At 37.9% G+C, this 16,997-nt stretch overlaps 1 protein-coding gene across 1 annotated transcript in view; it reads left to right on the forward strand.

The window, feature by feature from the left end:
* The window catches only part of LOC126167810 (DNA-dependent protein kinase catalytic subunit-like), a 540,256-nt gene that overhangs the window by 288,487 nt on the left and 234,772 nt on the right, over positions 1–16,997 (forward strand). The window contains exons 28-29 of the mRNA XM_049920510.1: positions 6,766–8,023; positions 15,356–15,689. Coding sequence (XP_049776467.1) covers positions 6,766–8,023; positions 15,356–15,689 — 1,592 coding nt within the window. The remainder of the gene's footprint in view (positions 1–6,765; positions 8,024–15,355; positions 15,690–16,997) is intronic.

Here is a 16,997-nt window from a genome sequence, read left to right on the forward strand (position 1 = left end):
TGAATTCTGGATTTTGCTATAGTTAACTTATTTTTTCATCCAGTTATCTGTTCTTGAAAGTCTGTGGGCATTATTACCCTTAGTATATGAGATCAATTCTGGACCTCTTCAAGGATGCTGTTGCTCTTTACTGACATTACATTAATATATTCTTTCTGACCTAAAAGTACCCAAGGTCACTTCCGAGAGTAACTTGGATTATCTTTATAAAGAGCTGTCTCCAGGTGTATATGACTTGGGACTACCGGGAGATCCGGGAAAAACTCGGGAATTTTTTAGAATTCCGGGAAGTTTTCATTGTTTTAGTTTTAAATTAAATTGTCGCATATGAGTAGTACCTTGTCCCACTTCTGGCTACAGAAGTGTGACGTTAGCTGTACAAGCAATAGCAGCAAGCAGCCAGATGCCATCCAGAAGAATTTTACTGGTGCGCCTAAGCCGCCACATTCGCGTATGCGCAACAGGCCCGGAACTACGGGTAGGGGGTGAGGGCAAACCAGGGTATCGACCCCGGCCAGCAGTTTCAAGGGGGGAGGGGGGGGGGGGGTAAATTCATATTATTGAGGAAAAAGACCTTGTTTCACAAAGCACCTAGCACCCAGTGCACATTGGTCTATCGATTACTCATATGATTTTTTAACACATCCCTGTTGGTTTTTTAACATTTTTGATCAAATCCTAAGTTGATTTCTGAATGAATCGTAAGTTGATTTTTGAATGTGTGCATAGTGTACATGATGTCTCTGCCAGGGGAATCCCCATTGCATCTAGAAATAAACATTCCTGCCGACAAAAGAGGACGGGGCTATAAGAGCTGAGCGAATAGAGCCAAACGGGTGAATGCCAGTCACTGTTTGTGGTTGACTGGGTTTGCCAATGATCAGCATTGTTATAATTACTAGCGAATTCCATAGATTCAGACAACCAGAGTGGAAATAAATGACTAACAGGAATAACAGGCAACAAAAATTATGTATTGTCTTCTCTAAGTATCCAAGGAAATGAAATTTTGCCGCGCGGAAAATGCGTTGTATAACAACGTAATAATGCCTAACCGGAGAATAAATGCGGGATAACTAAACCGGTGATTGTGGCAGGGTTAGTGAAGTTAACCAGAGAATAAGTTTTGACAGTGGCAGGAATAGTTAGAGAGTTAGTGATGACAAGATCGTTTGTTAGAATGAGGAAGGAGGAGAAAAGGGGATTTTCACAAATTACGGAAGAATATGACGATTCAAAATGTATATAAAAATTTTGTACTACTACTACATTTCGATCTCATGCTTCAGAAGCTAGAGTGTACGAATGAAATGTGAAACCATTTCCTAACATAACACTTTTTGCTTGTAGTAGGCCTAATGGGCATTTGATATTGGTACTTTGTGAATTATATTCTGTCGTGTTATAAAAATGACCATTTATGCCAAAACAGTCTCGTTTATTTGATGGGTGTAACAATTGCTGCAATATTAGCCAGGCCTATTTCGTTTTATCTTGAAGACAGTGACAAAATACACGTAATCAGATCGAGAAACCACACCAGTCTTGGGTACTATTTGTATTAACAGAGTTTTTAGTATTAGACGACGACATTTTGTTTTTTCATGTAGCAAAATGTTGACGAACTTTGATGAGGTAATAGATTCTTTCCCAGAAAAGAAAGTACGCCATATAATCCTGTGGCAAGATTAGAGAGAAAAAAAAACCTAGGACTTAAGAATTGAAGAAATGTGTACTGTCTTGCTTGTCTCTTGTTTTTACTCGTTTTGTGTATCCTATATTTAACTTTGTCACACAAAACAGTTATTAGGTAACAGGCAGTAAAAGACAGCAGATTTTCTGAAGAGCTCTTGTTCTGACAGTTACAAATAATCCCAGCCAGTATTAATTGCAAGATTTTTTTAAAGAGGGGCAGGATGTCAAACCGGCCGACTGGGAGCAGAAGAGGCACCACAGGACATTTTAATTTCCACTTGCCTGAATATAGATTGATGGTCCCTTTACAAAATATTACATGTTTGAATTCCACAGAGTGAAATACAGAGACGTGCGATGGAAGAATGCTGAATGAAGAGGCGTGGCACTGCACTTCGGCATACTTAAGACCAAATAACATGTATTATGTTCCCTCAAACATATATGTTTTACGTAACAGACTCTTCAGAAAGATGAGTGCTAAAAATGAAGATATCTTTTAAAAGTCAATTTTTTAAATTTTTGGTGTCCTACCTCAAACGCTCGAGGGAGGGGAGCACCACTGTCTAATATTGCCTCGGTTCAGGAATATTGTAGATCTGGACCTGATGTACAGAGCAATCTGAATTGTAGAGGGGAGGTGGTAGTCTCCACGTGACCCTTGTTTACATTAAGTGGTTTTGCTGTTTCCTCTTCAACTTTTGTAGTCCTGTCTTCCTCAGTTGCATGTAGTATTATGGTATATTGGTAATCCATAAGTAAAATTATCAATATACCATAATATTGCTGTTTCCTCTTCGTTTATTGCTCTCACATCAAATGAAAACAAAATGGATTTCTGTGGCCAGGAGCTATCAAGTGAATTAAACTACATTCACATAATTACGGAAGGGTAAAATATTTTATTGGTTTCAGATTGTATTTTGTTTCCACCTTTCTGACTGTCAAGAGTTAATCACCCTTGCAGAGCAGTGAAGTTATTTTAGTCGGTTTGTTAAAGAATTTTGACTTTTATTAATCTTTTCTGCTGAAGCAGTCAATTTATTTGAAACGTAGTGTTTAATTCAGCACTATTGGCTAGTTTCAACTGTTCGCTGCATTTCAAGTTCATGTTTTCATCTTCTAGCACGTATGGCATCATGCCATAATAAAGAACCAAACATGAGATGATACAGTACTGGTACTCCAAGAAAATTTGCATCTGAATCTGGACATACGAATGTGCACTTTAAGCCGAATTATGCATTTTAGTATGGTTCACAAAATTCCCATGTCTTGTTTCTTTTATGACATAATGTAAGATCTTTTAATGTTTTATACGTATGAATGTACGGACTTCCTGCATCGTCATAGCTGCGCAAGCCCGGCGACGCCTCTTATCTGGCGCTCTCTGGCAACTGCTGAAACGAATATATTTCTAACACATTGTGGGAAAATATTCTGAATAGTTGTTTGAAAAGCAGTACTTTCAAAGTAAATTTCCTATTTCTCAAGATGAACTCTGTGCTCGAATGTCCGTTGAATTTCTAAAATTGCAGAGCTTTTGACACGCAATCAAAAATGAGATCTGTGAGGATGACCATTTAGAATATTTTCAAGCCCAAAAGATCAGACAAATTTTGCTGGCACATTTGTGTGATCTATCTTAAAGTGTAACTCGCGCAAAAAAGATCGACTTTATGTGTGATAGCATAGCTTCTCTTGCAGCTTATTAATCTTAGAGACTAATATTATACATGAAAGCTTTTCTTTTCTTGTAACAACACTATGTATATTAATTTCAACCATTACCTTTTCCTATTTGCTGTGTTCGCGCTTCTTAACAGTGATGTTGCTGTTGGCTGACTACATCACGTGTGCTATGCTCTGAATATCCGCTGTCATTGGCTGGCGAGATCGCTTGACATGAGCTATAAGTGGCTTACAAAAGTGCATCACAATCTTGATTTCAATCTTTCGGAAAGTAACATGCAGCATTCAGTGGAATTCGAATTTATACTTTCGTAATTTGAAAATATGCAGTGTACATGTTGCTGCACATCAGACATCTTTCCAAAAAGTGCTTTTTCCCCCTGAGTATCATTTTTAAAGCACCAGGAAATTCTACGCCAGTGTATAAAACCACTACCATTGAAAGGATTCATAAGTTTAACAGTTCCGTGGAAAAGTATACTGTTACTTACCATGGAAAAAATGTATTTTCATCTGGCATAAAGTGTATTTTTAACTAGGAAATCTGGTAATTTTTTTTTTTCCTCGTCCACATATACACCGTGTACCTACAATTTTTTTGTACTCTTCTATATGAGTTGCATTTACCTTTGTGTAAAGCATGCTGGAGGGAGAGGAGCACTGCAGTATATAAAAATGTTCAGTTTTACTCAGTTAGTGTTAGATGTTAGTTCATTTATGTTATTTTAAACTTTAATTTTTTTAGTTATAATTTGTTGTAAAATTGTCATCACATGGAATCTTACCTATCTTGTTTGTATTCATATCTACTGATATGTGGTGGAAAAGTAGGTTTGTCTTCCATCCACACAAGTTAGACCTATTTGTTTTTAGGTTTCCTTACCGCAACATGTAGTCCGCCAAAGCTCTTTTAAATTCCGATTCTAATACTGGATCCCCTATCTCTTCTAAATCGACTCCTGTTTCTTCTTCTATCACATAAGTCAAATCTTCACCCTCATAGAGGCTTTCAATGTATTCTTTCCACCTATCTGCTCTCTCCTCAGCATTTATGGAATGAGTGCTGTCTGTTGGACTGCTAAGAACCTTTATTTCTCAAGAACTGGTAAACATAACACGTTCAAATTTGTTACATATTAAGGTCTATGGTCCCTTGGTGGTGTAAAAATTTTAAGCTTCTAAGTCACTACAATCAAATGATATGGCCATTTTTGTCACATATTTTAATATTTGAAAACTCACTCATCAAAACCTATGGGGTACTTCCCACTGACTTAGAATCGTGAAATTTGGCAAGAAGAAAGATATCATAGCACAACTAAAAGCAAAAATCCGAAAACTGTTAATTTGTAAAACAAATTGACATATCATGTTGTCCCATACCAAGGTTTGTGGTCCCTTGGCAATGAAAAAATTGTAAGCTTCTAAGTGAATGCAGTAAAAACATATGGCCACTTACGTCACATATTTTGATACTTGCAAATTCACACATCAAAACATATAGGATACTTCCTGTTGACATAGAAGCACGGAACTTGACAAGAAGCAAGGTTTCAATGTACACGTGAAGTAAAACATTTAAAACTTGTTAAAGTGTAATTGCATCACATAAAAAATATCTTTTGCCATGTGAACATAAGTTGCATTCATCATCCATGAAAAGCATAATAGACGAACATTAGTGCAGGCGAAAATAAAATGCAACTCAGTCATGTTTTAGTAAGTAAATGAAAAATATTTTATTAAATCTTCTCTCTTTATGTATATAAACTGATGTCCCCTTGTCGCTCCTTTTTGTATGTCCAGTATAATCGGAAGAACTGCTGTGAAGATTTTGATCTGGTCTTGAAATATTGCCAGTATTGATATTGATAACAGGCGAAAATAATTGAGGTCCTCCATTCCCAGGATGGGTGAACTATCTATATACGTAATTAAGTTTGTACAGAACCCTCTTTGCACTTGTCCAATTTTTGTAATAATATTTGTAAATATCAATTGTTTCATCATTTTAAGAATTTTGAATATTTCTGCCAGCATGATTCAATAACAACTTTACAACATCTTTGCAAATGAATGTCGATTTACAGCTTATAGGTAAGTTTGTTGTTACGGCTTGGAGCTGTTAATGTTATTCTTTAGCAAAATATGTGAAGTTTCTACCTTATTATTTTTTAAGATTGAGTGATTTGGTATTTGGAATGCACTGAACCCAAATTACATGTCTTATCAAACAGCTTTTTCATATCAGGCTAACTACCCAATTTGGGCTTATTTTTAATAAAACATTAGAAACAAAAACCAAGAAGTGTCACGTTGTGTATCCTTTGTAAAGGTAGGACAGAATTATATCTTCTTAGTAGAAGCATATATCGAATTCTTCTTCATCATCATCATCATCATTATTATTATTATTATTATTATTATTATTATTATTATTATTTTGCTTATGAAGTTGCTGGATTTCAGTAATTGAGCTACACCAATCTTTTGATCATCCTCTTTTGAGGAAAAAAAGTGTCAGTAAACATTGCTCCTGCTTAAGGCAGAAAAGACATTTAAGTTTTGTTCTAGGTTCCTGAGAATTTCCCTGTCCCAAATTGGATAGTTTTGCACTTTCACTTTGTTTCCTGAGTGAAGAGCTGACTTCTCAAAACAGAATATCTTTACGATACAGTTTCTGTTTTCACCTTACTGGCTTAACATTTCAAAACAAAACCCCTTAGAGATACACTTTCAGTGTCCAAGTTCCAGTACCATAATAAACATTTTTAGAGTAAGGTGCAAACATATCCCCCCCCCCCCCTCCCACACACACACACACACACACACACACACACACACACCTCTGAGAGTTGCATGCCAAGTCAATTATGTATAATTGCTAACAAAACTTTGCTTCATTGGAGACTTGTTACAACATACTGAACAGCCTGTTTTGAATAAACATTTGATTCACTTGTAAATTGTTGATCCACATGACACGAAAGATCTGTTAAAAGCTTGATGCAGGCTGTTATTTTTTAAACCAAAACATACAGTGAGATCATTAAAAGTAGTCAATTTGGAACTACTGACATGAACACTTAAGGACAGCTGACTCATCATCATGCAACTGTGTGAGTTACAACTTGATAAATTTTACTACATGACGACTCTAGAAGCTGCTCTGTATGTCACAGCTTGATAAAGCTTGCGAAAGCATAACTCCAGAACCTGCTTTCAGAGTCCTAACAATAAATTTATAAGTAATTGCAAGGTGATGAAGCCCTTGTTGAGGCACCTTCTATATTATATTTCTTCTTTGATCCATAAGTTACTGATGTGTCTTAGACAATAACTTAGTTATTTATATTTTTTGTTGTTTCTTTTCCACAGATTTGGGAAAATCTTGTAGACTGTGAGACAAATATTACCTTTGCCATGGACTGGGAAAATGTTCCCCGAAGACGGAAAATGTTAGTAAACCTCAGACAGAAATGTGATGGAGCAGGCAATGCCATGGACGGTGCACAACCCATCAATTATATTCCATCACATTCACAGTTTCTTCTCCATAGCTCATTGGCTGAAGATGTGACACAATTTGACTTCACGCTGAGTGTTGTGCGTCCTCAGGGTCCCCCTGGGAATGTCAATGAACAGATGGATGGCACTGAAATCGACTTGGAAATGGATGTTGTTAATCAACATGTGTGTATGCCAGTCTTATGTGCACTGCTACAGAACATGTACAAACAAAATCTCATAACAGTTCCACAACCAGGGGAGAAGGGAAATTTGCCATCTTTTATGGAGAATATGAAGAAATGCCTCCTATCTGATAGGCACAGAAATGTGAAAATATTTATTGTGAAACTGATACTGAACAATGAGAATATCTTCTTGCCATTTGCAAATCATTGGTTGTACCCCTTGTTGTTACTTATAAAAGATGGGTCTTTTGGTAATGAATTAAATTATTTCATCACTGACGTTTTAGCACTGCTACTATCATGGAGTGGAAGAGCTATTCCAGATTCTAATGATTATGAAAAGAAATTGACTAGTGAAGTTTTTAGATTCTTAATTGAACACTCATTCCACAGGAGACGGGATATTATGAAGCACAATTTAGAACTAATAAAAACAGTTGTTGAGCTATGGAAGAGTTGTTTGACTGTACCATATGATTTAATTTTAGATTACCTAAAAAAGAAGTATGAGACAGATAAAGATGCAGAATTTGGTATACAGTTAGTTGGAGCAATCTGCTGCAACAAAATCAATCCATGGGATGAAAACACAGTGAATAATGTTCTAGACATCCTCTGGACTAAAATGGATATCAACAGTAGAGAAGTGTACTTACCATGTTCTGAACTTATCGGAATTATTTTGAAGCGTATGCATGATGAAGATGATATTAGTGTACAACCTGACAATAAATTCCTGAGTAATGTGAGATCTGTTCTCAATAAACTAAGTTACAGAAGTCGAGACAAATATCTGTTGTGTTTACACGGTGTGCAGAAACATTACCCTCAAGTAGTTGACAAAACTTTTATGCACGATGTGGCTTTTAATCTAAAGAAATGTCAAGGAAGCTTTAAGACATTAAGTTTGGAAATAATGTTATCTGGAATTGAAACATTAGGTAAGTAGTTTTACTTTTGATTAGTTCTGTACAACAACTTACATTGTTTTATTAGTATTGTAATATGGAGCAAAATCTCAAATAAGACAAAGAAATGAGTTCAGGCATCATACAAGTTAATGAGATTGTACTAAAACAATTGAATTATTGAAGTTACTTCCTCACACCAGTTTTCAGAATATGTGGATGTTTATAAGTCTTCTTTCATCAGTTCAGGTCACAGTTCTAATATTGTTATTACTGGTACAAGTTGATTAGTTCTTAGTGTGGCACTGATAAATTTATTCTGCTCAGCTAGCTCTTTATCTCTTTAGACAATCATAACTTTCTGGATGTTGTGCAGGTTAAGTTCAGTGCACTGTTCTTGCTTTTCTTTTAGCTAAATTTTTGTCCTCATATTAGTGCTCATCCTCTCTTTGCAAACTGCCTTAATTACTGTCAAAGCAGGTTATTCATCTCCAAACTTCTGAACAGTGTGGCCTTATTTGCTTAAGAACTCTGGACAGTCAATCAAAACTAGCCTGTCTACCATAAGTGTGTTGCTGTTGTCATTCATAGTTAGATATGTAGTTATCAAAGCGATAATTGAAATTGTTATTGAGATTACAGGCTTTGGTACCAAAGTGAATGATACAGGCATTAGTGTTAATGACATTGAGAAATAGCATAAGTTACTAGAATTGGATAAAGCCCCTGGACCTGATGCCATTCCTGTCAGATGATTTTTGAAGTGTACGTTGAAGTTAGCCCCCTTCTGTAATCATAATATGTGGTAGATCCTTTGAACATAAATGTGTCGCAAGTGAACTAAAGAAAGAATAGGTTATACCATTACAACAAAGTTAGTGCAGTGAGCCACAAAACAGCTGTACAATATCATTGACATCCATCTGCTGTAGATATTAGATCGTATTCTGATGTCAATCATAATGAGGCATCTTGAACACAACGATCTTCTCAACGTCAGCCAGTGCATGGATCTGAAAACATTGATCTTGCTAAACAGTTTTCACACATTTCTCACATGACAGTATGAAAGCCCCACGGATCAAGGCAGTCAAGTGTAAGCAGTATTTCTTGACTTCGTTTATTATTTAATTCAAGGATCATCTCACAATGATATAGGAGGTATCATGGTAATACAATAAAAACCAATAGTTCCAATATAGACATACACAAAATACTTGGGTTGCCCCATGGGGTAGGACAGGTGGTTGGGTGTGGCCTTGATGAAGGAACCATCTTGGCATTTGCCTGAAGTGATCAGGAAAACCACAGAAAACCCAAACCAGGACAGCCGGATAGAGCAAACACAATCCTCCCGAATATGAGGTCAGTGCCTTAAAAGCTGCACTACCTCATTCTGTTGGTTCCTGTTACGCAAAGTTCATTGACTTACACACAAATATCTTCTGACAACCAATAATATAAAAATGAAAAATGAAAACTCTAGTTAGGAATATCAGTAATGTAAGAAAAGATGATTTGCTGCTTATCGTACAGATGACATGTTAAGTTGCAGACACACACACACACACACACACACACACACACACACAGTTGAAAGACATTTACACATTAGTTTTTGGCAATACCCTTTCCTGAGAAAAAGAGAAACACACGCCATTCATTCACACAAGCAAGCACCAAGCCTGGCCTGAACGGCAGGAGTTGAAGGTCATGTGTGCATGAGGTATGCTTGCTTGTGTGAATGAATGGCATGTATGTCTCTTTTTTTCACAAAGACTGTTGCCAAAAGCTTATGTGAAGTATCCTTTAATTGTGCCTGTCTGTAACTTAACATGTCATCTTTACTGTAAGTAGCAGTCTATTGTTAATAATATAAAAACATAGTTTTCTTCCTAGAAGCATATGACTTGGCACTGTCTAAGACTTCTTTTAAAAATTACAATTATATGTTGTATCAAATGAAATTTATTGCTGAAATGAGGATTTTTTGGCAGAGTGATGCAGAATTTTGTCTTGAATGGAGAGCCATTAACAGATGTAGAAGCAACTTCATGTGTGCCCCAGGAAAATGCATCAGGACTTTTGTTGTCAATGTTGTATATTAATGACATGACAGACAGTATTAAAAGTAACCTCAGACTTTGTGTGTAATGCAGTTATTTATAATGAGCCACTATTCAAAAAAAGATACACATATATTCAATCAGATGTTTATAAGATTTCAAATTGGTGCAAAGGTTGACGATTTACCTTAAATGTTCATAAATGTAAAATTGTGTATTTCACAAAATGCAAAAGTGTAGTATCCCATGACTATCAGATCAGGTAAATTCTTGGATTTGTACGGATATGAAATAAAGTGTTTAGTTGGGCTCAGTCATCAGTAATACATATCACAAACCATGATTCATTGGTAGTATACTAGAAAAAGGCAGCCAACCTACAAAGGAGATTGCTCACAAAACACTTGAGACACCAATCCTAGAATATTACTAAAGTGTGTGGGATCCATACCAACTAGGATTATCAGGGGACATAAACAAAGAAGAGCAATACGTATCGCGACAAGTTTGTGAGATTCATGGAAGACTGTTGTGAAAATACTGAATAACTTGGACTGGCTGACACTTTGAGATATATTTCACTGCTCTGAAAAAGCATACTTACAAATTTGAAAGAAACATTATTAAATGAGGAACCTAAGAGTTTACTTCAGTCACAGCGACCCCCTCCCCCTCTTCCCCACCCCTTTCCCTTCTGTCTCCCTTCTCTCATTTATTTTTTTTCTTTCAGTATTTTTAGGTTTCATTCTGGTATTTTTCTCCCTAAGTTTCTTTTAGCTTGAATGGTATTTTCCTTTTTCCATTCAGTAAATAATTTCCTTTTATGTGTACCACTTAATTACTGCATGCCAGTTATCATGTTGACTAGCACCTGTAGCAAACATGCACAACGATAACTGACAATACGATAACTGACAATCAAAGCAGTATCAACTTGTACATGAATCAGTGGAAAACTCAGTTATACAGTAGTTGCATTAACTATCGCCCTCTTGTTGGAACTACAGTGAACTACTTGGTATGCTAGCAGCAGTGCTGCTGGATTGCCATCTATAATTCTTACATTACATGTGCGCACTCTCTCTCCCTCTCTCTCTCTCTCTCTCTCTCTCTCTCTCTCTTTTTCTCTCTCTCTTGGCCAAGACTACCAAACATGTCAGTGCTGATTGAGGTGTCTCAACACACCCTTCCAATTCTCTTTCTTAGTCCCAGACTTATGTGGTCAATGAGTAAATTTGCACCTGGGGAACACAAGGGTGCATTCCCTTTCTTTTATATACTTCAAAGCAAATGCTAGGTTAGATATACACTATGTGATCAAAAGTATCTGGACACCCCCAAAAACATACATTTTTCGTGTTAGGTACATTGTGCTGTCACCTACTGCCAGGTACTCCATATCAGTGACCTTAGCAGTCATTAGACATCATGAGAGGGATGAGTGGGGAACTCCGTGTAACTAACGGACTTCAAACATGGTCAGATGATTGGATGTCACTTGTGTCATACATCTGTACCAGAGATTTCCACACTCCTAAACATCCCTATGTCCACTGTTTCTAATGTGATAGTGAAGTGGAAACTTGAAGAAGAGACACGTACAGCACAAAAGCGCACACGTTGATCTCGTGTGTTGACTGGCAGAGACCGCCAACAGTTGAAGATGGTCGTAACGTGTAATAGTCAGACATCTATCCAGACTACCACATAGAAATTCCAAACGGCATCAGGATCCACTGCAAGTACTATGACAGTTAGACGGGAGCTGAGAAAACTTGGATTTCATGGTCGAGCGGCTGCTCATAAGCCACACATCATGAAGGTAAATGTCAAATGGCGCCTCACTTGGTGTAAGGAGCGTAAGCATTGGCAAATTGAACAGCGGAGAAATGACGTGTGGAGTGATGAATCACGGTACACAATGTGGCGATCCAATGCCCGGGTGTGGGTATGGTGAATGGCCAGTTAACATCATTTGCCAACGTGTGTAGTGCCAACAGTAAAATTCGGAGGTGGTGGTGTTATGGAGTGGTTCTGTTTTTCATGAAGGAGCCTTGCACCCCATGTTGTTTTGTGTGGCACTATCACAGCACAGGCCTACATTGATGTTTTAAGCATCTTCTTGTTTGCCACTGTTGAAGAGCAATTCGAGAATGGTGATTGCATCTTTCAACAGGATCAAGCACCTGTTCATAATGCCCGGCCTGTGGCAGAGTGGTTACACGACAATAATATCCCTGTAATTGACTGACCTGCACAGAGTCCTGACCTCAATCCTATAGAACACCCTTGGGATGTTTTGGAAACCGACTTTGTGTCAGGCCTCGCTGAACGACATAGATTCCTCTCCTCAGTGCAGCACTCTGTGAGGAATGGACCGCCATTCTCCAAGAAACCTTCCAGCACCTGATTGAACGTATGCCTGAGAGAGTGGATGCTGTCATCAAGGATAAGGGTGGGCCAACACTATGTTGAGTTCCAGCATTACCGATGGAGGGCACCAGGAATCATGAAGTGGTGATTTTCACAAATTTTGTCATTGATTTTAATCACCAGTTTGTCAGTTGCAAGGCAAGGCCTACCACTACTGTCGTCATTGCAAACATTTGTATAGCCATTTGTAAAATCACTGCACCATTCCCTCGCTCAGCTTTCAATCATAATTCCTTTTCCGTACACATCACAAAGGTTGAGATAAATTTCAATTGGTTTGTAGTTTTTTGCCAACAAAAACCCAGTCGCAGAATGCACCTAACGAGTGGTGAGATTTTTTGTTGCAGTGCACATTTTAACACATCACAGCAAGGAAAGTACGGAAACACCACTGCTGTATGCGTACTGAGTGTAAGGATATTATGGCACCAAGATGATCGGTCTAGTCCTGCCCACTGCCATGATAGACCAAAATGTCTGTTACTTTCTGGGTAGTCCTCCTCTGATCACATCCTTCAATAGAATTGTATATCTCAAGGAAATGTACTCGGCTGTCACCATCAACAGCATTGCTTCCGTAGTATGGATTTGAGCCCATGATTATTCCTCAATTTCCTATTCACCACCCAATACCAGTTTGGCAGCACGTAAATTTCACCTAATGATTAAGAGGTTGGAACAATGGCCAGGAGAAAGAGGTTGTAAATTTTCATCACAAACACCACTTTTGTTTATTCTAATCATTGATGTCATCATTTTATCTCACCTAGGTTCACATGAATGACACTACAAACTACTTTCTGGGGAGGTCAACTATGGCCCAGAGACATTGTGCATAACAGTAAAACACACTCAACACTCGATAACCATTCAAATTAACACAAAAATTGTAACAGTTAAAAAGCCAAGAATGATGAGGTATTTGTTAAGACAATCAACTATTGTGGTTTGACTCGTAGAGAGGATAACTTCCTGAATGCTGGCGCTCTGTATTTGTCCAGCCAAATTATGAGCATGTCACCATTATAAACCTAAAGATGTGTCTATACTGATGTGAAACTGGTAGTTGCGATTAAAGCACCTTCAAACAGCTATGCGGCTTTTGGAAATACGTAATTATTCTTGACTTTTTATGGTAATTGTAATGATAATGTGAATGGTTATTGAGTGTTAAGTGTTTTAATTGTTATTTGTAAATGGTACAGTTTTAAGTTTAAACAACTCGGTTATATTTTTGGATTTACTTTTTGATGATAATTTGACTTGGCTACTGCATCTCAAGGAGATGAAAGTCAGATATCGAAAAGCACTTACCATCCTGAAGTATCCACAGCAAACAAACCAGAGAGCTGGCAGGCATTTATTCAGTCTTGACTTGCAGACAGTTACACTATATAGGGATTTGCAAGATAAACATCTACATGTACATGGCTACTCTGCAAATCACACTTAAGTGCCTGCAGAGGATTCATCAAACCACCTTCACAATAATTCTTTATTACGTCATTTTCAAACAGTGCATGGAAAAAACAAATGCCTATGTCTTTCTGTGTGAGCTCTGATTTCACTTATTTTATGATGATGATCATTTCTCCCTGTGTAGGTTGACGTCAACAAAGCATTTTTTCATTCAGAGGAGCAAGTTGGTGACATATCTGAAGATATTAGACTCTGCTCACAATGAGGGTGTTAGGCTGCCATTGGGAGTCTGCTGAGCTATTCTGATATCTAGCCTGTGTTTTAAGACTGGCAAACCATCTCTCTCAGTGATGTACCATTTCTTGGTGATATTTGCTCTGAAGATATGCAGTATACAATAAAACCATTTGGGATCAGTAGGGGCTAAAGTTAAAATTGTGAATCAGCGTTTGAGCAGGTTGCTACCCTGGCTAATTAAAATGCCCAATCTAATTTTAGAAATGATTGAAACTAGCAGAAACTGTGCGGATGCACACACATTCCCTGAACTCTTACGGGACTTGGAATAATGTCTTCCACGAGTAATGAGTGTGTTGGGGAGGGACACTACGAATGTAGTGTGTGGACATACAAGGTGAGAATGTGGGTCTCGCGGGAGGCGTGCGCGAGATAGTCCCTGCAGTCGCACTATCCTCAGTGGCCTCGGTGGCTCAGATGGATAGTGTGTCTGCCATGTAAGCAAGATCCCTGGTTCGAGTCCCAGTCGGGGCACACATTTTCACCTTTCCCTGTTGATATTATCAAAGCCCGTCAACAGCTGAAGGTATTAATATAATTCTAATTTAAACCTGCAGAGAGTGGTGGATCCTCCAATCCCCCAACCAACAACAGACGCCATATCCATATAAGTATACTCTTCAGGTTTGGTCTGAAGGAGTAAAACTTCTGACCTCCAACATCAGCACTGGTAGACATTGTCTAAAACATTGCTAATGTATATCTGTGGAACACTGTCATGTTAAGATTGGTTGTGAAGAATGACATTCTTTTCACCGAATACATACATCCATATTAAGGAGTGCAGTTATGATTATGCAATTGAACAACATGTAGTAGTAGTAGTAGTAGTAGTAGTAGTAATCACCAGCATAGTCATTGGCTTTGATCTCTTTCCTTTTCAGTACAGTGGTGATATTATCACATATGTAAGCTTATACGGAATGAAATGATTTCGTATGGAGTATGCCATTGTCCTTACAATAGAGAGTCCTATTAGAATATGTGTATGAGGACCACCCATCATGGTATACTTTCTCAGCTTATTTTGTTCTTTGTTAAGTTTTACTTCAGTGATAAGTTTTATTTTGTGTGTGTGTGTGTGTGTGTGTGTGTTTTCACCTTAAGATTATAATATCTGCTAATATCAGTTTCATTATGCCAAATACAGGTGAAGATGCATATGGATTCCTAAAAAGTAACGGGCTGCTGGACTTTGTTGACCAACCAGATACTGGTGCTCAGCTTGCAGCACTAAGAGTGCTGGAGAAACTCTTGTTGCTAGACCGAGACAACAGCAGCATTTGCCGCATGAAATATGCTGAAAAGCAGAGTCTTTTGGATGCAGTATGCCCTATTGCAGTTAAACGTTCAACTGCTGCCTCATGTCGTCACCTTGCATTTCAGATCCTTTCCAGTGACACTGATGCCCATGAGGGTGCTCGAAAAGCCCTACTTTCTGGATTGGCAGATTCAGACCCAGATATAAAGGAATTTGTTCTGAGGTATGTACATAGAGTTAATTACCCATAAATGTGGTAAGTGACTATGGTATTTTATTTGCTTCATCTACATCTACATGATTACTCTGCTATTTACAATAAAGTGCCTGGCAGAGGGTTCAGTGAACCACCTTCAAGCTGCCTCTCTACTATTCCACTCTCGAACAGCATGTGGGAAAAACAAGCACTTAAATTTTTCTGTGCGAGCCATAATTTCTCTTATTTTATCGTGATGTTCATTTCTCCCTATGCCAACAGAATGTTTTCACAATCAGAGGAGAAAACTGGTGATTGAAATTTCATGAGAAGATCCCATCACAACGAGAAACACCTTTGTTTTAATGACTACCACTCCAGTTTACGTATCATGTCTGTGGCACTATCTCCCCTATTGCACGATAGTACAAAACAAGCCGCCCTTCTTTGAACTTTTTCGATGTCATCCTTCAGTCCCGCCTGATGCGGATCCCACACTGTACAACAATACTCCAGAATAGGGTGGACAAGCATGGTGTAAGCAGTCTCTTTAGTAGACCTTTTGCACCTTCCAAGTGTTCTGCCAATGAATTGCAGTCTTTGGTTTGCTGTACCCACAACATTATCTATGTGGTTGTTCCATTATAGGTTATTTGTAATTGTAATCCCTAAGTATTTAGTTGAATTTACAGCCTTAAGATTTGTGTGACTTGTTGTGTAATCGAAATTTAGCAGATTTCTTTTAGTACCCATGTGAATAACTTCACACTTTTCTGTATTAAAGTGAGTGAGTGGTTGTACGTTATTACTAAATATGGAGCTATTGTATCAGCATACTCTGAAAGGTACCTGACTGGTGTACAGTCTGGACTGGAGGCCTTGCCTTTATTAAGTGATTTAAGCTGCTTTTCTACACTGAGGATAACTACTTATAAGTTTCTCATCTTGGCAGTTGTTCTTGATTGGAATTCAGGAATATTTACTTTGGTTTCTTTGGTGAAGAAGTTTCAGAAAACCATGTGTAATAACTCTGCTTTAGTGGCACTGTCATCAGTGACTTGATTGCTGTTATCGCACAGTGATGGTATTAGTTGTGTCTTATCACTGGTGTGCTTTATTTGTGACCAGTATCTCTTTGGGGTTTCTGCCTGATTCCAAGACAGAGTTTCACTGTGGAAATTTTTAAAAGCATCTCACATTGAAAACGCACTTTGTTCTGAGCTTCTGCAAAACTTTGCCAATCTTGGGGATTTTGCATTCTTTTAATTTGGCATGTTTTTCTCGTTGCTTCTGCAACAGCTTTCTGACCCATTTTTGTGTACCATGGGAGATCAG

This window comes from Schistocerca cancellata, chromosome 1, assembly GCF_023864275.1.
Source record: "Schistocerca cancellata isolate TAMUIC-IGC-003103 chromosome 1, iqSchCanc2.1, whole genome shotgun sequence".
Taxonomy (NCBI): domain Eukaryota; kingdom Metazoa; phylum Arthropoda; class Insecta; order Orthoptera; family Acrididae; genus Schistocerca; species Schistocerca cancellata.